The sequence below is a fragment of the Notamacropus eugenii genome, chromosome 4, assembly GCF_028372415.1.
Source record: "Notamacropus eugenii isolate mMacEug1 chromosome 4, mMacEug1.pri_v2, whole genome shotgun sequence".
Classification (NCBI taxonomy): Eukaryota; Metazoa; Chordata; class Mammalia; order Diprotodontia; family Macropodidae; genus Notamacropus; species Notamacropus eugenii.
The window spans coordinates 473,399,753-473,421,417 of record NC_092875.1 but is presented as its reverse complement, the minus strand read 5'-3'; the positions used below and the strand labels follow the sequence as shown (position 1 = coordinate 473,421,417).

Below are 21,665 nucleotides of genomic sequence, written 5' to 3'. Positions count from 1 at the left end.
GGAAATAATAGTGACATCTGCTTCATAGGGTTGTTGTGAAGAGCAGATGAGAGAATGTTTGTAAAGTGCAAACCTTAAAGCGCTATGGAAATGTTTGTTAAGCTATTAAAGCCCCCAAACTGCACTATAGACCAATAGAAACAAGATTTTTACAATAGGGAGACACTAGTAGCTATAGATCAGGCATTATTTTTTTAAATCCTCTTCTCTACACTAATTCAAAATGTATAATCCACTTGGCATTTAGCGTGTCATTGTTGAGTAATCTTTCTTTACCACCACTTCATTTGATGGGGGCTCATTCCCTTTCTAGGTGACTGAACTGGAGTGTGTGAGCAGCCAAGCCAATGCGGTCCATACACACAAGGCCGAGTTAAATCAAACAATACAGGAACTGGAGGAAACGCTGAAGAAGAAGGAGGAGGTATTTGCTAATGTTCGCTCACTAACATAATCTCATTACGATATTGAACAATGCACTCGGGTTGTTCAAGTGCCTCACTATGGAATGGAGTGGTGTTCCTGCAGAAAATAAGGGTTCTTTTTGTAGCATAACATTTTTGTAAAATAGCTGTTTCACTGAATGACTGAATGTGTTGTCATAGTCTCCTATCTTGTCTCTCTGCACATACGTATGATGTATCATGAGGCTGTCATCATTCTAAAACTCTGTCCATTGCATCTGCTATAAGAGTGTCCCTTGAAGTAAAGGAAACCATTAGAGAGTGCACACGGTCAAAGGTGGGTGCATTCTCAGAGGGTGCTGATCTTTGCCAGCCACAAGATCCCATCGTCCCTGAAGAAAGGCTGGGAGCACCCTCAGGAGATCGGTGCACAACTGAACCTGAGTCACCCGAGGCAGATGATGGCCTCCCCTGTGGTTTTCAAAGATCACCATATTAGAAATATATGTATAAGGAGGGGCTCTCCCTAAATGTCAGCATCAGCGCAAGGTTGAAATTGTTTTCTTAGACCTGGGGTGGTATTTTTTCAGGATGTGATAAGGTCACTCCTTTCCTTGATAAGGATCAAACATGGTTAAAGACACTCAATGTTCTGCCTTTTCTAGGAAATAGAAAAATTGAAACAAGAAATTGATAATGCCAGAGAGCTCCAGGAACAGAGGGATTCATTGACTCAGAAACTGCAGGTGAGATGTTATACAAATAGGATTCTTTTCTTTTTATTATAATATCATGTATTAAATGTGATTTTGTTTTCCAGAACTTCATTTTCTAGGTTTCCCATGATTTATTTTTTCCTAGTCCTGTGGGTAGTGCAGTGGATAGCATGCCAAGCTGAAAACCTGAGTTCAAATCCGGACTCAGGCACTTAGTACCTATGTGATGCTGGGCAAGTCACTTACCCCTTTTTGCCTCAGTTTCCTCCTCTGTAAAATGAGCTAGAGAAGCAAACCCCTCCAGTATCTTTGCCCAAGAAAACCCCACATGGAGTCACAGAATCGGACACAACTGAAATGACAGAATGACAAGTTCTGTGTTGTTTTTCCGGAATTGGCATTGTGACCTCACTGCCCTGCCCTCGCTCAAAACAAAGCCAAGGGCCAGTCGTGTCATCATGTCTCTGATGGCGTGGTCTTCTTCAGCAACCAAGGACGAACACATCTTTCAAAATTAGCTCTAGATAGAACACATTTATCCAAATGCTGATTATTTTCAGTAAATTCTTTTAATGTTTTGTGATAAGTAAGGACATCGTTCAAATTTATATTTTTCACTCACATGTAAGCTAAAAAAAATTTTGAAGACCCTGACTTAACAGAAGACTTCTTAGACTAATTTCATTCAGCTTGGAAACCATGCCCACTGGTAGCATCACATTAAGATAGTTTTATTTATACCAAATCAGACCATTTATAACAAGGGAAGGTAGCGTGATTTCAAGGAGAGAGTCCTGAATTTAGAGGACTTGAATTTGAGCTCCAGCCCTGGCAGTAATGAGCGGTGTGACCTTGGAATAAGTCGGCCACTCGGTGTCTTGGTGTCCTCATCTGTCAAACAGGTGCTGAGAATGCCTGTATTACATAGAGTCTTGAGGGGGTAATTATACAGACTTATTGTGGGGATCAAATGAGATCAGGTATGTTTTTAAAAGTTTTACATATAATCAGATTTTGTTATGCCTTCATATAGAAAACATTCTTTTCTCCTGCTTTTCATTTGAATTTTTTATGAATTAATATTAATGGGGAAATGTGCCTCCTAATGTCTGACATTTGTTGCCTCTGCCCAGAAGCTGCTTTTGGATGCTATGTACTTTTTGGTTGGTGTGTAATATAGCCCTCCCTGGGCAGCTGCAATCACTTCCATACTCCTTACGTCCTCTTCTGCCATCCAGAGTCCTGAATCGATCATGGCCAATTGCCAAAGAACTGTGAATTAGTAGTGTGTTGGCATTTGGATCAGGGAACAAAAGAAAGTTTGGCAGGGGGTGGAGGTTTGAAGAATTTGGAGAGAACCAGGGTTTGAGACAGTTGTTAATAGTATCAGGCTACTCCGCTAAGGAGGTAGGTGGCTGGAAAGAGCAAGGTGATATGAGTTACTGGTACCTTACTTCCCCTCCTCCACATTTGGGTCCTGTACTTGTCTTCATGTCTTTTCCTTTTCTGGGCCAGGGTGGTAGGAGGAAGAAAGAGAGAGAGAGAGAGAGAGAGAGAGAGAGAGAGAGAGAGAGAGAGAGAGAGAGAGAATTAGAAACAGAGAAGGAAGCAAGGAGAGGAGAGGGAGGGAAAGAAGAGAGATAGAAGGAAGGGACAGGGAAAGAAATGGACAGCAGAGATGAGAGAGGGGAAAAGAGTGAGAAAAAGAAGGGAGAAGGGGGAGAGGAGAGAGAGAAGGAAGGAGGGGAGAAGAAAGGAGAGACAGGGAGAGAAAAAAGAAAGAGAAAGAAAGAAAAAGAGAGAGAAGAGGGAAAGAGCAGAGAGAGGGATAGAAAGAGAGAGAGGGAAGGAGAGAGACTAGAGACAGAAGGAAGGGGAGGGACACAGAGAGGGAAAAAGTGGATCCTTTATTAAGCACTTACTAGGTGGCAATACAAGTAAAAGCAAACAAGACAATTCCTTCCCTAAAGGCACTTACATTCTAATGGGGGAAACAGTCTATAAAGGGTTCTGAAAATTTGGGGAGAGGAGGGAAGAAAAGATTGCCAGAACATGGAAGCATGTTGAGAAGGCTACAGGAAATATTACTGTAGAGACCTGATTCCAAGCTGGAGAAGGCCAGAGGCTCACCTGTCAGCCAATGAAGTCCAGGGTGGAGGTCAAATGTCTGGTGGAGTGGGGCCATGGCAAGAAGACCATAGGAAGTGGCAATGAAAAGTGATGGCCAGTATTTAGTTGTTTCAAACTTCTCCTGGTTCTTTAATCTATACAGTACCTAGAGTATTTACTACAAATCAGTCATGGGCCAGGAAGGGACCAGGAGAACTTAGACAGTATAAGGCTATAAATCACACTGTTTTCAGGCAGTACCACACTGGAGCTGTCCATCAGTGCTGAGAATCTCTCCTGTGTTCATTTACTTGTTGGATGGCATAAGCTGTCTTATTGTCTGAGCTCTGGAGGGAAAATAGGTAGGTTTTTTAAGACAGATTTTCATTAAAGACATCAGCCACTTCTCAATTTAAAACAGAAAACATCATAAATAAATAACCTTACCATAAAAAATTAAGCAACATCATCTAATACAACAATCGTAGCTGACAGCTCATATAACTTGCTACTTATATTTAAATACAGTGGGATTTTGCCTTTGGAAGTCATCTCATGTCATCTCTAACATATCTGAGCACTGGATTTGCAGTCATAGAATTTAACACTTAGAAACTGAAATTATGTTTACAGATTCAGATATTTTTTCACTCTCTATATAGACTAACATCAGTACATATTCATTGGGAACCTCTTTGGAGTGGGAGAGACAAGTTTCAGAGGCCACAAGGAGGAGTTCTAAGATAGCAGATCTTATGAAGAGTTTGACTTAACTGTGCAAAATTTCATTCTAATTTGAGTGAGTTCATTGGCTTTTCCTTGGCCCCACCACAACAGCATCACCTTACTAACTAAAATTTCCACTGTGACACCCACTGTAGTTCATACTTATGCTCCAAAATAAAGATAATTGATTACTGGGGTCCCAAAGGTAAAGTCTTTTTCTGTTAATCCTCCTGGTATTACAATACAAAGCTCATCTTTTCTTCTCAAACTCTCTCCCATGTTTAACTTTCCTATTTCTTTCAATGGTGATTCCTTATCATCCTCACCCTAACCCTAACCCTAACCCTAAATGTGCTTTCTAATCCCCCCCATCTAATTAGTTGCCAGGCCTTGTAGATTCTCCCCCCAAAACATCTCTGACATCTCCCCTTCTCTCCACTCCCTAGTCTAGCCCTCATCACCTCTCCCCTGGTCTCCTCCCTTTTTAAAAAAAAAGTAAATTTTTATGAGTATCTTCATCATTATCCTTGGCATCCTTCTCCTCCCAAAGAGCCATATAACAAATTGTATTTTTTAAGAGGGAAAATTCAGTGCAGTTGATCGATACATCCAACAAGTCTGAAAACACATGCAAAGTGTGACAATCTGTGAACCTCTACCTTCACAAAGGGCTGGAGTTCAACTGTCTTCTCATCTATCTTCATTTAAGTCAGGCTAGATCTTTATAATTTTGTTACATTCGCTCCTGACGTTTTTAGTGTGTAATTGTTCTTTCTGTTTATGTGGTAGTTATTTTGCATGTTGTGTTCTTGGTTCTGCTTATTTCACACTGCATCAATTCATGTAAATCCTCCCGTGTTTCTCTGTTATCGATCACAGACATCATTCTTACAGCACAGTAATGTTCCATTGCTTTCGTGCACCACACTTTGTTTAGCCATCCTCCAAATGATGGGCTTCTACCTGGCTTCACAGAAAAGTGCTGCTCCTGTATGAGGGACGGCTTCCTTGGGAGATGAGCCCAGTAATAGTCTGAGAAATGGCTTTCAAGCTCTCTGCAGTATCATTGTTAGGCATGATGATGCTGATGGAGACGGTGACAGCTAGCATTCATATAACACGATAAGTCTTACAACAATCAGAATAATCCTGTCAGTCAACAAATATTGATTAAGTTCTACTATATGCTAGCACTGTGTGAAAGCACATTTTACAGATATGTAAAAACAGGCTGAAAGTCATGACTTGATCAGGATCACTTGAGTAGTACGTATCAAAGGTGAGATTCAAAGTCAGGTCTTCCAGACTCCAAGCACCATCGAACTACTTTACCCAGACCAGATAAGAGAGAAGGGCAGGCAGGAAGTAGAGCTAGGATCCAACTACAGCAAAGAAAGCTAATAGGATAAAATTTAGTGAGGAATAAGAGTAGGAAACAAGAGAGAAACATGAAAAAAATACATCAGGTGGGGAATGAGAAAGCCAAATGAAGCACTTGGCCACCAGTACAGATCCTTGGCCATCAGCTGCTTGAATGCCTTAGGAACGTTTTCTTTCTGCCTATAACTGTTCTCTGGAATACAAATTAAAAAAAAAAAAAAAGGAAACTGCTTAGAAATGATGCTGCCTCTTAAGGCAGCTGCCAAATATATAATTGTGGGTTCTACCTGGCTCTTCCTTGCCTTGAAAGAGTTTGTGGGATTGCCAGGATCAGCAAGAGGAACAAGAGCTTTTCAGTTTTTCAGGAAGTCTTCAGAGAACAAACTGGGTGGTGTCCCTCCTTGTTCACAAGTACAATTACATGGAGTCTTTTTTTTTCCATTTGGAACATTTTTCTTTGTGTTTGTTTGCTCATGTAGGCAGATAGGCAAGCCAGCAGGATTCTTGGTCATGAGTGGAAGTGTGTCATTTGATCATAGAATGTCTGTCTTAGCCCAAGTTCAGCAACACGATGAGTCTGGCTTATGAACTTGTAAATATCGTACTGGTTTCAAGTTCTGTCCTTTTACTATCATTTTATGGGCTATTCTAGTGAAAGAAATTAAAAAGCCATCTGGTAAACTCCCTAACTATGAACACTTGAAGAACAAATGATTCATTGGATTCATTTGTATTTCATTCCAGCTGCTTCATCTCTCCCTTCATTTTCCCAGTCCTTTAGCTGCTGATTGCTGACATTCCTTGAAATTGTTTTCGTTGATATTTCAAGGCCCTAGGACTCTCAAGAAAGTCCTTAGAAACTGTGGCTGAATCTCAAATACTTTCATAGACGTTTTCTTTCCATGGGCCAATATGAAAAGACAATACTCCAAAGGACACGTAACCCAGCATGGACCTGCTGCTATATTTTGATAACAAATTAGGCTATGGGAGAGCACAATCCCAATTACAAGATTCATGAGCCCACATTTCTTTTAGGTTCAAGTGATTTCATGGTTGTATGCTTTCTTAGCAATGTGTTTTTCTTCTAATCATTTTTTTGTAGATGAAATGTCTAATCTCTTAGATCAGGTAGGTTTATTTAGGTCAGGAGTGCTTAATTTGGGGTCATTGACCCCTTTGGCAGTCTGGTGAAGCATATGGACCCCTTCTCAAAATAATGTTGTAAGTACATAAAACACATAAGATTACAGAGGAAGCCAAAGATTAGTGAAAATAAAGATGGAATTTTTGTTTTCCCATTCAAATTCATGGATCCCTTCAACTCTATCCATGGACCATGGTTCAGAATTAGAGGTTACACTGACCTCTTTCTTATCTTCTGTGACTTGTTTATTTCTACATCTGATTAATCCCCAGAGTAAGTAGATGGATCCCTGTATGCTTTTATGTCCTTTTAAATTTACATGTGTGATTTTTTAAGCTAAGGAGGTAACATGGTTCTCATCTAGTACAAAAATGAACTTTCCACAAGGGACAATTGCCTCTTTTTTCATTGACAGATCCATGTGGACTCATGAACCCTTTAATTAGGATTGTGTTCTGCCTTAGTTGTATTTGTTATCAAAATAAAGCATCCTGTCTGTACTAGGTTGTGGATCCTTTGGTGTGCTGCCTTTTTATATGGACCTATACAAAAATAAATAAAACATAAAAATATTTAAGAGTTAGTTACAATTTCTAAATATTTTCATGACAATTCTAGAATTGATTCTGTTTTTAAGGAGATTTTTTTTACCTCTTCCTGGAAGATTTTCCTTTTGATCAGAAGAAAGTTCAGATAGATGGGTCATTAGGAGCTTTCACTTCCTTCTTGCCATAGTTTGATTCTCTAGTTTGTATTCTTTGCTTCATTTTTATCAGAGATACTTTTCATAAGCAGTCTTGGTAATTCGGGCAGGACATAGGACAGCTCTCTTTCCCAGACTACTGTGAAACCAAGCCAAGTCCAAGGAAGAATCCTCCTTTTGTTTCTAAACAGGGAAAAGTTTAGAGCGTGGGTGGACATGTTCACATTTAGCATATGTTGTTTAACAACTTTTCAAGAGCCTGCCTTGATTATGGAGAAACAAAATGAAAACTGTGGAATTCTTATCAGAAAAAATATAAAAGAAAAGGATCTTGACTCATTTTAGCGGAGATCATCTCAGCACCATCATTTAAGTCCAGATTGCCCAAAAGATTATTTTGTCCAACACAATTGATTTGTGATTTTGTAGGGGAAGAGGGATGAGGGGTAGGTCCTAATAGGCTCCAGAATTTGAAAGAGTCAAGTCTGCACTGACAGTAGCTAGGTGGCACAGTGGATAGAACACTGGACTTGGAGTCGGGAGGATCTGAGGTTAAATATGACCCCAGATACCTGTTGGCTGTGTGCTCTGAACAAATCATTTAAACTCTATTTGCCTCAGTTTCCTTATCTGTAAAATGGGCATAAGGTAGCTAGGTAGAATAGTGGATGGAGTGTTGGGTCTGGAGTCAGGAAGACCTATCTTCTTGAGTTCAGATCTGGCCTCAGATACTTACTGGCCATGTGACCATGAGCCAGTCACTTAATCCCTTTTGCCTCAGTGTCCTCATCTGTAAAATGAGCTGGAGAAGGAAATGGCAAACCCTGCAGTATCCAATTGGGTCATGAAGAGTCATACACAACTAAACAAAAATGGGTTTAATAATAGCATCCATCTATCTTATGCTGCAGGAAAGTAGGGGTGAAGGGGTTAAGAGGGGAGATGGTAGAGGTGAGGGCAGACTAGGGGAGGGGTAGTCAGAAGCAAACTCTTTAGAAAAGGGACAGGGTCAAAGGAGAAAATAGAATACTTGAGGGGAGCAGGATAGGATGGAGGGAAATATAGTCTTTCACAACATGACTTATGGAGGTGTTTTGCATAACTAGATATGTATAACCTATATTTAATTGCTTGCCTTCTCAATGGGGGTGGGTGGGGAGGGAAGAAGGGAGAGAATTTAGGACTCAATGTTTTTAAAACAATGCTAAAAAAAATTATTTTTACATGCAACTGGGAAATAAGATATACAGGCCATGGGATATAGAAACCTATCTTGCCTTCAAGAAAGTAAAGGAGAAGAGAATGGGGAAGGGTTGATAAAAGTGAGGGCAAGCTGGGGGAAAGGGTGATCAGAATGCTTGCCACCTTGGGGTAGGAGGGAGGGGAAAGATGGGGAGATAATTTGGAACTCAAAATCTTGTGGAGATGAATGTTGAAAACTAAAAATATATAAATAAATTTGTCTTTAAAAAAATAATAATAGTAATAGTATCTATCTCCCATGGTTGTTGTAAGGATCAAATGAAATATTTCTGAAGTGCTTTGCAAACCGTAATGGACCATATAAATGCAGCTGTTGTTGTTGTGACGATGATGGTGATGGTGATGATGGTGACAATGGTGATGATGGTGATGGTGATGATGATGGTGATGATGGTGATGATAATGATGGTGATGATGATGGTGATGATGATGGTGATGATGATGGTGATGATAATGATGGTGATGATGGTGATGGTGATGGTGATGATGATGGTGATGATGATGGTGATGGTGGTGATGATGATGGTGATGATGATGGTGATGGTGATGATGGTGATGATGGTGATGGTGGTGATGATGATGGTGATGGTGATGATGATGATGATGATGGTGATGATGATGGTGATGATGATGGTGATGGTGATGATGGTGATGGTGGTGATGATGGTGATGGTGGTGATGGTGGTGATGATGGTGATGGTGATAATAGTGATGATGATGATGGTGATGATGGTGATGGTGATGATAGTGATGATGATGATGGTGATGGTGATGATGGTGATGATGATGGTGGTGATGATGGTGATGGTGATGATGATGATGGTGATGATGGTGATGGTGGTGATGGTGATGATAGTGATGATGATGATGGTGATGGTGATGATAGTGATGATGATGATGGTGATGGTGATGATGGTGATGATGATGGTGGTGATGATGGTGATGGTGATGATAATGATGGTGATGATGGTGATGGTGATGATGGTGATGGTGATGATTATGGTGATGATGATGGTGATGGTGGTGATGGTGATGATGGTGATGGTGATGATAATGGTGATGGTGGTGATGGTGATGATGGTGATGATGGTGATGGTGGTGATGATGGTGATGGTGATAATAGTGATGATGATGATGGTGATGGTGGTGATGGTGATGGTGATGATGGTGATGATGATGATGGTGATGATGATGGTGATGATAATGATGGTGATGATGGTGATGGTGATGATGGTGATGGTGATGATGATGGTGATGATGATGGTGATGGTGGTGATGGTGATGATGATGGGGATGGTGATGATGGTGATGGTGATGATGGTGATGATGATGATGGTGATGGTGGTGATGATAGTGATGGTGGTGATGATGGTGATGGTGATAATAGTGATGATGATGATGGTGATGGTGATGATGGTGATGGTGATGATGGTGATGATGATGGTGCTGGTGATGATGATGGTGATGGTGGTGATGGTGATGATAATGATGGTGGTGATGGTGATGATGGTGATGGTGATAATAGTGATGATGGTGATGGTGATGGTGATGATAATGATGGTGATGGTTATGGTGGTGATGATGGTGATGGTGATGATGGTGATGGTGATGATAATGATGGTGGTGATGGTGATGATGGTGATGGTGATGATGATGGTGATGATAATGATGGTGATGATGATGGTGATGGTGATGATGGTGATGGTGATGATGGTGATGGTGGTGATGATGGTGATGGTGGTGATGATGGTGATGGTGATAATAGTGATGATGATGATGGTGATGGTGATGGTGATGATAATGATGGTGATGATGGTTATGATGGTGATGGTGATAATAGTGATGATGATGATGGTGATGGTGATGGTGATGATGATGGTGATGATAATGATGGTGGTGATGATGGTGATGATAATGATGGTGATGATGATGGTGATGATAATGATGGTGATGGTGATGGTGATGATGGTGATAACTCTGGCAAACCAGAGTGAGAAATACAAACTAAGTTTAAAACTTCCCCACTCCTGCCCCTACCTAAGCTAGAGGCATCATTGTTCATATCAGTTCTTCTGATATGCAAAAATATTTTCTCAGTCTCCTCACAGACCAAGAGAGGAAGCAATCCTAACCCTCCACCCATTTAAGTCCAACAGGGACCCATCCTGTAAGTGACATCTTCCCTTTCTCTCTCTAAATGAAAGCAAAAGATTCTGTGTGCTAACAACATAGCTTAAAAAGAAGTAAAACAAATTTCTTCATTTTTATGAAACTTGATAACAGTAATCTAGTGTTGGTGGTGGCATGCTTCTAACAGTGTTTGGTTGAGGAGAACTGGTCCCATAGGGAGGCTTCACTTTAATCAGCTCCCTCAAGCCTAGCCCTTGGGGAATGGGCTTCCTAGTAAGCCTACTGAATTAGGTTAGAAAAATGGGAAAGGGGAAAACTGTCTGAAGTTTCATCATGTCTACCAGATATGACCCACCAAACTGCTGGCCTCATTCTCCATCCCAGAGAGCCCAGTTTCTCTTGGTCTTCTCTGTGTTTAAGAAGCTCCAGGAATAGATCATCAGTAATATTTCTTTTTCTGTCTAGCTTTGAGCTCCCAACTGGGGAAAATTCTGGAGATTAGAAAGTCAGCAGGTGTCTGTCTCTCTGTCTGTCTGTTTCTCTCTTTCCGTGTCATTTCTCTCTCAGTCACTTTTGAGCAATGAAACACGTACGGACCAACAAAGCAAGTGCTAACCATAGTTTTATCTTTATACCAGCTTTTAGACACTAGATAACCAGAAGCATAAAATAAACTTTAAAGAGACAGAAATAAGTTCTGGAAAGATATGCTTTCCTGGGGAGGAAGAAGAGAGAAGGGGAATGGAGGCACCATCTTGGATCTTGCTGTCTGACAAATTCAGTAAAATAATTAGCACAGAAACTCCTCTTGGTCTCCCAGAAGCCATTGCTGGCCTCATCACTGTGGCTCTGTTCCCCCTTCCTTGCAGCTCCTACTGGTCACAATCTCTCCATCCTCTGCTCAGTCCCCCTCGAGGCTGTTGTGAGGACCTCAGCTCCTCTCTCATCTAGCACAGGTCCCTTGCTCCTAGGGGTGGCAGCCTGGGGTGGGTGTGGTGGGTGGCAACAGTGGCCATGGTACCATAAGAAGCAATCGTGAAGTGGGAGGTCTGGCCCCTCTTTTTCATGTTACCCATCTTGAGTGGTCTCTCCTCCTCTTCCCCCACACTTAGGAATGAGAGATGCTAAGTCCTCCTGTGGCTTGGGCACCAGTTAAGGTTGTGTTTCAAACTGTCTGATTACCAAAAGTATGTCATCAGATTTCACACAGTTTGCTTGGCGTCTTGAGCACCTCCAGCTTTCTGTGCCTGGTCTCTATTTTTCTGCAGAACTACTCCCATTTTACCTTATCGTACTTATGGTGCCTTTCAGGGACTCTGTTCTGGTCTTGGAGAGACAGGTGTAGAAGGGACTCATAGTCTGTCTTCACAGCGCTCCATGCGTAGCCTGGGCTTGTCTCCCTGAGCATCTCCTTCAGCCTTTCTTGTAGGCATGATGGCAACAGTGGCTCCCTTCTGTTCCCTACACTGTTTCTTTACTTCATATTCAATGCAACCATATCTAAACTTTCTATTTGCATACTACATATGAAACTGTAACCTATGTATTTTTGATAGTAAGGAAAAGAATAATAAATGTACATCAAGAGAATAAGTATGCAGTTGATAGGGCAGCTAGGTGGTGCAGTGGATAGAGCACCAGTGCAGGAGTTAAGAGGACCTCAGACACTTGACACTCACCAGCTGTGTGACCTTGGGCAAGTCACTTAACCCCAACTGCCTCATCCTGGATCATCTCCAGTCATCCTGAGGAATATCTAGTCACTGGATTCAGATGGCTCTGCAGGAGAAGTGAGGCTGGTGACCTGCACAGCCCTCCCTCACTCAAAACAAAGTCAAGTGCAAGTCATGTCATTATTTCTCTGATGTCCTGGTCTTCTTCAACAACAAAGGACGAACACACAACACAACAGTGGACAGAGTACCAGATCTTCCTGAGTTCAAATCTGGCCTCAGACACTTATTAGCCGTGTGACCCCGGGCAAGTCACTTCACTGTTTGCCTCAGTTTCCTCATCTGTAAAATGAGCAGGAGAAGGACATGGCAAACCACACCAGTATCTTTGCCAAGAAAACCCCAAATGGGATCACAGAGAGTCAGATATGACTGCAGCCACTATTCAGGCCCTTCCCCAGAACTGCTAACTTTTCTCCCTTTTTAAATTTGGTTTTGGTTTTGGTTTTTTGTTTGCCTTCATATGAAATTCCTGTTCAGTTCTATAGTCGGCAAAATGTGAACAAAGCGAAGGGCTGAAGCCTCAATAAATGGGCTGCTTTCTGTTCCCCCCATGTCTTGGGTAATAGTGATCTATACCTAGGAGAAGACAGTTTATTTTCATTCTATGGATGTGCCTCTGGCCTACTAGCCTGTAGTAGAAACTTTGTACCATAAAGCCTGTCATTCATTCTGCTAGAAATACTTTCCTATAGGAACAGGACAAAGGGGGAGAAGTCTCCAGTGGCCCATCTTTAGTATGACTTAGGACCAGCCACTTGAATTCTCTGCTTCAAACTGATCAATAAAAATAGGTCACAAGAAATCATGACAAACTCCTTACAATTGACGGTGCGGTTCTGTTGGCTTTCCTTTCTCATCCTATCAGCCGATTCCATGACCTAAGGAAGTGGAATGTGTTGTGTCCTTTCATACACTGTAATTTCTCAGAGAGTCTGAAATGCTTTGTTTCCTTCTGGGACAGAGAAATAAATGACGATGCCCATTAACCGATGGACACTTTTTCTTGCTAAGAATATGTGATATGTTTGGTTCATAGAATTGTAGGTCACCTTTGGAAGTCAGTGATTGTATCCCTCTCTAGGTTTACATTTAAATTAGCTTTATAAATAAATGACTTGTCTGTTCACTAGAGGGCGCTATTAATGACAACCCTCTTCATTTGTGCAGGATACCTCCTCTTGGATTACACTGATTAATAAGGCCAGGCTACTTAGCTTAAGGTGGAAAAAAACTGGGCTCCTGGCTCGCCTTGTTAAATAGTGAATCTCTAGGAGTCGCATGGACCTGCAGGGTTTTTGGTGGTGGTGGCAGGGAGGTGGAGAAGGGAAAGGGAGGGCAGGGATAGAAGGAAGAAGAATTGTCTTGCATTTCCTGTCTTTTTCACACTGCATACTTTGACTGTTCCCACTACCCAGAGACACATATAGGGCATCCGAGACTTGGCTTCAGGGTACCAGTATCTGAAATGGGAGCATACTTCCTCCCCACAGTAGGTCAAAAACAATCCCCCTCCCTTCATAGTCTTAGACTTGCCTCCGCAGCACAGCAGGATTCCATTTCCTCAGCCACCCCCAGGGATCACTCCCCTCACTCTCGCCGTGACATCTTTCTTTGAGGGACCACCTTTTCTTCCCAGACCGTCCAGTGGGAGTGTGTGTGGCCCCTTCTGCCTCCCTGGCTGCCCCTACACAATCCCATTATGTTCTCAGCCTCTCTTCCCCATCTCACCAAAGGTTTTGCGCAGGTGAACAAATTCCTAATCTGGGCTCTCCTTTCTCCCTTGCTGCAGAGTTCTGATAATTTGCTTTTATGAAAGTCAGTGTTCTTCACTTCATTCTCTGTCCCTCGCTTTCTGCAGTGTTTGGAACTTTGTTCACAACAGTAACAATACCATTTAATAGTCAGTTGGGCCAGAATGTTAGGTCATGTGACCAGGAAGATGATGGAATAGCTGTTTCTGCATTTCTGTCTGTCCTAAAACCTCAAAGAAGGAAACATATTCCAAATGTAGCTAAATTTACCAAATAAGAAGACAGAAATACTTGATAAGGTAAAAGCCTCATGAATAACAGCTAAAAATGCCAGTGGTTAAAGAGGCACTGGCTGCCTCCCTTGCCCTGTTTTGTGTACCCAGTGAAGCCAGGATAAATAACTGTATAAGCATGTATTTCAGGGGCCAGATCTGGAGAGGGCTTTGTCTGATTTCCCCACAGCAGAAACACAGTCTGGCTCCTCCATATTCACACACTTCATAAGAGTCATCAAACACTGATTCTTCCCAATACATGAAGGAAAGGGTGTCAGCCTGGGTGATGGCTGGAAAAGCTGACTAGAAACCCAGCTGGAGTGATTCCTTTACCTCCAATGTTTACTCTGAATTTTATACCCACCCTAGTTCAAGAAAAATGAGGATACCCAGTTTAAGGGTCTAGAGTGCTGGGCCTAGAGTCAGGAAGTCTTGAGTTCAAATCCAGCCTCAGCCACTTAATAGCGATGTGACCCTAGGTCATTTACTTAACCCTGTTTGCCTCAGTTTCCTCATCTAGAAAATGAACTGGAGAAGGAAATGGTAAAAATACTCCAGTATATTTGCCAAGAAAACCCCAAATGGGGTCATGGAGAGTCAGACACGACTGAAATGACTGAACAACCAGAAATTAGTTGTGTTAGCACACCCAAAATGAGCACCGAATGAGAAATATTGAAAATTAGTGGAGAAACAGATACAATGGGAAAGAGTGACTACAGTCACAATGCTAAAAGTTGGTACTTTGATAAGTCTAACAATCAATAAACTTTTTGACTAAACTGAACCAAAAAATAATAATAAAGAGGAAAATTGACTTATCAAAATAAAACGAAGTGGCTTTACAATAAAGAATAAAAATAAGTGTTAGAACCTTCTATCTACAGTATATACATCCATATATACATATATATCTACCAGCAAAATTGAGAATTTGAAAGAGGTAGATAAAGAGGTACCTACCAAAACACAAGCTACTCAAATTAACCAAAACCCTGGTCCAGGCAAATTTATAGATGAATTCTATCTAACTGTTAAAGAACAATTAAAACCCATTCTCCACCAATTAGTCTCAGTAGCTAATTAAAGAAGCATACTAGTTAATTCATTTTATGAGAACACGACGCCTAAACTATGGACAGAAAGAGCTGAGAAATAAAACTGTGTAACAATATTATTAAAAAATAGTGATACAATAATTTTAAATCAAATCAGAGCCAGGAAAGCTGCAGCAATATGAAAATATTCCCTGTGACAAAATTGGGTTTAAATGTGAAATGCGAGGATGGTTCGGAGTTCGGGAAACAGTAAAACCAAGAATATCAAAAGCTAAAACAACGAAAGCCAGATGATTACATCAACGTGCAGGAAAGAACCTTCGACAAACTGTGATAATAACAGTAACGTTTCAGGTTTGCAGAGTGCTTTACAAGTGTTACCTTAGTTCATCCTCACAACCACCCTAGCAAGTACATACCCATTTTACAGATGGGGGCACACCAAGAGGTCCAGTGACTGCAGTCACACAGCTGCTCAGTGTTTAAGGATAGATTTGAATTTCCTTCCTCCAGGGTGAGTGCTCTGTCCGTTGTATCACTTAACTGTCTCATTTAAGAGGGATGGATTTCAGATCAGGGGGAGAGGTGGAGGTAAGGGCGCGGTTGGATTAGAAGTTCAGTTTTCTATGTGGTTAGTCTGGGATCCCTGTGGGAATCCAGGTATAGAATTGTTCTCGTTCTCAGACTGGATCTTCTGCAACATGATGTATGTACTGATATTAATGATATAAATGTTATATAATGATAATAATTAACATTTATATAGAGCTTACTATGAGTCAGCACTGTGCTAATTATATATATTTTATTAATGGATTTAAATGTATAGCTATTGTCTCATTCAATCCACAATTGCTCTGGGAGGTAGGTGGTATCCCCATTTTACAGCTGAGGAAACTAAGGCAGACAGCAGTTGTGATTTACCCAGGTCCACCCAATTATTAAATGTTTGAGGCTGGATTTGAACTCAAGGTCTTTCTATCTCCAGGCCCGGTGCTTTGTCCACACTGTGCTGCCTGGCTGACAGTTAGCATTTCCCAGTATATCAGCAGTCAGAGCCATAGTTAAGCTAAGAATGAAAAATGTGCGAGAGAAACTGCTTGGTTACTGCTTTCCATCTGTTATATCCAATACTGTGGCGAGGCCTGACTTCACTTCCCTGTCCAAAATGGGTGATGCAATGCAAAGTCTGGAGCTCTCGAGGCACACCTCACTATTTGGGAGCTCAACTCTTCCTCTTTGCCTTTCATTGATTGACCTTCTCTCTTCCTCCCCAAGTCATTCCATGGTCTTGCCTCTCTCTCCTGCCTCTGAATACTCTCCCAGCCTGTCCGCCATACTAAGAAACTGTTGAAGTTCTTTTCTTTCTTCAGGGTACAGCTAAGGTGCCAACTTCTGTCTGAAACTTTCTCCAGTCCTCCTAGCTCAAAGTCTTCTCCCTCTTCAAATTTCTTATATGATTTTTTTCTTTGACTCTCCCTTTTGTATTTAATACATGTATCGGAGATTTATGTACATGTATTTCTCTCCCCTGTTAGATTATAAGCTCCTTAAAGAAACTTGTCTCGTTCGTTTTTTTCTCTAATACCTAACAGTGCCTTAAACATAATGGCTATCTGATAATAGACATATACATATATATAAAATGAATCAGATTAAATATGGAGGCAATTTTCTATGGTACAATGCCCAGGGTAGGAGGGCAGAGAATAGTCTTCCCAGAATGCCAGCCTGCCTGTTTGATGAAAGCCATAGATATGTTCTAGCCTCATTGGAAACATTTCTGGCATCCTTCCCCTGTGCCCAGACTAGTAAAGTAGCAAAGTTGCTTGGTTTGTATTTAATCTCCTTTCTCGTTGCCCTGTCTTAGGTGTCCAAGGGAGGTAGCAGAATGAGAGCAGGACCTTAAGAAACAGAGCCTTATGCCCTATATCTAAGAAAATAGGCAAGAAACGATGAAAGAAATGAGATAATTGTGTCTTTCAAAACTGATATTTCTCCATTCAGCAATTCTAGCTTTGGTTCTGTAACCCGAAAATATTCTTGAAGTGATCTTTTGAAATATCTAATAGATAAGTGATCCACCTCGGTCTAAATGATCTTGGTTTATGTTCTTTCTTCCAGTTAAGTTATGGTTCATGCTTTTCCTGTAGAAATGGATAGGAAGATGACCTCAGAGCCTGTAAAACTTGGGTTCAGATGTTGCCTCTTAACACATTGGCTGTGTGACTGGGCAAGTCACTCTTCGCAGACTAAAACTGCAGAAAAGATCCCAACCTGTGTTTGTTTGGTAGAGAGAGTTTTCCTTATTTGAGAATTCCTCTTACCAATAAGGACTTGTCCTTCTCCCTTCTCCCTGTATTCTTTATTGAACTTTTCAACTTAGAACCTCTGAATCTTGAGATGAGAAACTAGAAAAAGAATTGTCTGCTTTTCACCTGACCTGTTTAAATGATCCAGACTCAGTCCATACAGCTACTTCAAAGTTTGAATTAACATCTTGTACTTCTTTCTCTAAAGGAAGTAGAAATTCGAAACAAAGACTTGGAAGGACAACTCTCTGACCTAGAGCAGCGCCTGGAGAGAAGTCAGAAGGAGCAGGAAGCTTTCCGCAATAATTTGAAGACACTTTTAGAAATTCTTGATGGAAAAATATTCGAACTAACAGAATTACGAGATAACCTGGCCAAGCTCCTAGAATGCAGCTAAAGGACCTGGGATTTCAGTGCCAATCCTTTTAAAGACGCGCTGTCTCTTCTTCATAGGACTACCTTGGGCTCTGCATCAAAGTTGCACAAAATTAGGATATCACACCTCCATGAGGAGGACCTATTTGCAAATTGGAATAGGATATTTCAGTGTACAATTTAGATTTCAGCTTGTAGCTACTTCAAAACAAAATGAAAAACTTGAACTACAAATTACCTCCTTGTACATTACTGGCCATAGTTAATTAGAAAGCTATTCATAGTTATTTGATGCAATCCTTTTCTGATATTAGCCAGTGGGAGAATTAGCGGTGTCTGGGTCACATCCTCCCTTTTTTTTTGTGTTGGACACAGTTGTAGATGATCTGCTTTTTAACTTTATTTATTTAAAATATCTAACTGCTGTGTTTTGTGCAAAAAACAAACAAACAAGCAAAACCCAAACTTAGTGAGGAAAGCCCTGTGGTTTTTTTTTGTTGATGTTGTAACCTTAATGATTTCTCAGGATACTTTGCACTGTGGAGAAGCAGTGTCTTTACCAATTAATTCTTGCCAGGAGTGAGAGAGAAATGCATCTTTAATTGAAACACAGATAATATAACTGCTTGTACAGAGTTCTTCCTTTTTTTTTATACCGGAAGATGTTCCACTCTTGTTCACTCTGGTGTTCTATGATGCTGTCCAGTGTATGGTTTACTTTTCCATATTGATTCCATGTATTTAGGATAAGATATTGTCTCCCATTTTATTACACATTTTAAAGCCAACAAATGAAGGCAGCTGAGTCCCTCAGAAAAAATTTCTTTTTAAATTTCTGATAAATTTGACATACTGTACCGAAATGTAACAGCCGACCGTCCGTGGTCTGGTCCGTCTAGCAATGTTAAGGATATTTACAAAATATGCAGTTACATTAAGATGTTTCATTTATATATTTTGCAAGAAATATTTTCTGAATGATCAATGCATTTCAATTTTAAGTGTAATAGTGGCGAATGGGGAATTAACTGTTTATTATAGCTCATTTTAAGGATGTATAGCTGTTTTAAAGGGGATACATTTATGCTGAACTTGCCCGACCAAGAGGACTGTTTCTCGCTGCTGTGATAATAGCAAATCGAGATAGAGACAGGTTTACTCTGTCTGGGTCTTCACACCACATCTGTATCCACACCACACCAGGCAATATTCTGAACTGTTCACTAGGTGTTTCAACACGGAAATTGAGTTCACTAGGCTATGCTCAGTGAGCACCTTTTAAAGTTGTTTTGATGTAATTTTAAAAAGATTTTTGGCAAACCTGCATTTCTTTATATGATGTATTTATTTTAAGAAAATCTTTGAAAGGTAAGCCAAGCGATATTTTGTCTGCTTCCTGAGTAGGAATTGCAGCAAGCTCCATCCTCACTGTAAAATACCTATCATGCTGGAGAGGATTCTTTTTTAGAGCGGGTGGATGAGTGTCTGACTTCCAAGACCAGTCTCCAGAGGCGCTCAGTGTTCGTTTGCACCCCGCATAATTTAAACGTTAATGACAAAGTTGAGATAGTTAATAAATTTGTACGACAGACCACATCTTCCACCTAACGGACAGGCTCTCCGTACTAGAACATTTGGGTCTGTTTACATTTGTGCGTGTATGTTTCTAATGCATACACATTGAATTTATATTAGAAAGAGTATGAACACAAATGGTTTATTTATAAAATTACAGCTTTTCTTTTAACAGTGAGTTATCAGGTGTTTCCTGAAATGTTTCCCTCAGACCCTCAGTCCTCCTTTAGCACATGTGCTCAAACATCCTCTAAGTCGCCTCCATCTGTTTTAGGCTACTTTCTCACCTCTTATGCTGGGGAGAACAATTTAGCTAAATATTCTCAGAACTGAGATATTTCTATGGTAAGTCACATAACTGATTTGATTTGATGTTTGGAATTTAGAAGAAGAAGATATTGTGATATCCACAGTCCCCAAGGAACAAAGAGCACCAAGCTTATTCATTCAAATGGAGATTTTGACTTGGGGATCAGGGAATTTAGTCATAAAGAAATGAAATAATGTAAGTTGATGGCATGGCAAGTGAAGTATCATTTTAATGATGTAATAATTAAAATATTTTTACAATTTGACATAGGTGTCATTTAAATGTGGGAAAATAGTTCACTAAAATGTCTCCACTTGAATTGTGTTAATATGTGAGACATGTGTCATTCAATATATACATATAAACATATGTATATACACAGAAAATTATTTTTAATATTTTCCTACTGAAATGAAATTTGAAATTGGACATTTTTTGAGATTTTTTTCCTTGTCCCACAGGGGACAAGGTTTTTGGTTTTTTAGAGCTTAACAATCTCTCAAAGACTGCACCTTTTAAATTCCCAAATTGTTACAAGACATGTACATTAGAGGGGATAAGGTGGATATAAGTGCACATATAAATAAAATTTTATTGTTATGAATATTTTAAATGTTCATGTACAGCAGGTGAGTGTCTGGAAATTGTCATCTGCAGGTCATAATTAGGTTGTGTGCCTCCTGCAGGCCCTCCATTTCTGTATTATGAAAGTGATCATTGACATATTTGAAAAACTAATTTTTCCCAGAGAAAAGTACTATAGAGTGTACCTATCTTTAGATCCAGCTGTGGGGACACAGTCATATACATATTTGCCAGAAGATAATGTTGGGGCAGAAGATAACCTCCAGATGTGGATATGGAACAACATGGGGTGGGGGTGGGGGGACCAGGGTGATCACATCATGTATAACCTGTTCTATGATAACCATAGAGTCTTGTTAAAAACAAATTTTGGAAAAAAAACAAGAAAAAGCAAAAATACAGTTTTTATTTTGAAATACACTTGCTGTTCTCTGGAGAATGTACTTTTTCTCTTTATTTTTTCTTTTCTGAAATCTTTTACAGGTATCAAAAAAAGTGTCTAAGTGATGGCAGCATTTATTTAAAATCTTACAGGTGCTACTGGATTTTGCATTAGTGTGTCATGTTGTGAAATCCTGACTTTGACATAAAAGGCTTTTATAAGTATTTCCCTGCGTGGAAAATTAGTTTTTGGCCTCTCTCTCTCTCTCTCTCTCTCTCTCTCTCTCTCTCTCTCTCTCTCTCTCTCTCTCTCTCTCTCTCTCTCTCTCCCCCTCTCTCCCCTCATTCTCTCTCCCCTCTCTTCCCTCTCTCCCTTCTCTCTCTCTCTCTCTCTCTCTCTCTCTCTCTCTCTCTCTCTCTCTCTCTCTCTCCTCTCTCTCTCTCTCTCTCTCTCTCTCTCTCTCTCTCTCTCTCTCTCTCTCTCTCTCTCTCTCTCTCTCTCTCTCTCCTTACTGCCTTGCTATTGTTTAACCTGCAAAAACTTAGTTACAATGACCTTGGACTTGGAGAACTTAAAGTTCAAAGTGGCCTTAGATTCCACATTAGTCTAAAAGACAAATATGTTTACAGGTAGACTTAAGGGCACGGGGCCTCTTTCAAAACTCAGCCACGTATTTCAACTCAATTCTTTATCCAGCAAACATAGAATTTATTCTTCAGCGTTTGTGC

General features: G+C 40.5%; 1 protein-coding gene across 2 annotated transcripts in view; it reads left to right on the top strand.

Annotated features, from left to right (window-relative positions):
• HOMER1 (homer scaffold protein 1) overlaps positions 1-20,235 on the top strand; it is a 155,872-nt gene extending 135,637 nt beyond the window's left edge. For both annotated transcript variants that reach the window (XM_072606429.1, XM_072606428.1), the window contains 3 exons: positions 314-424; positions 1,070-1,150; positions 17,919-20,235. In XM_072606429.1, the coding sequence (XP_072462530.1) occupies positions 314-424; positions 1,070-1,150; positions 17,919-18,107 (381 nt within the window). In that variant the 3' untranslated portion in view covers positions 18,108-20,235. The remainder of the gene's footprint in view (positions 1-313; positions 425-1,069; positions 1,151-17,918) is intronic.
• The last annotated feature ends 1,430 nt before the right edge of the window (positions 20,236-21,665 follow it).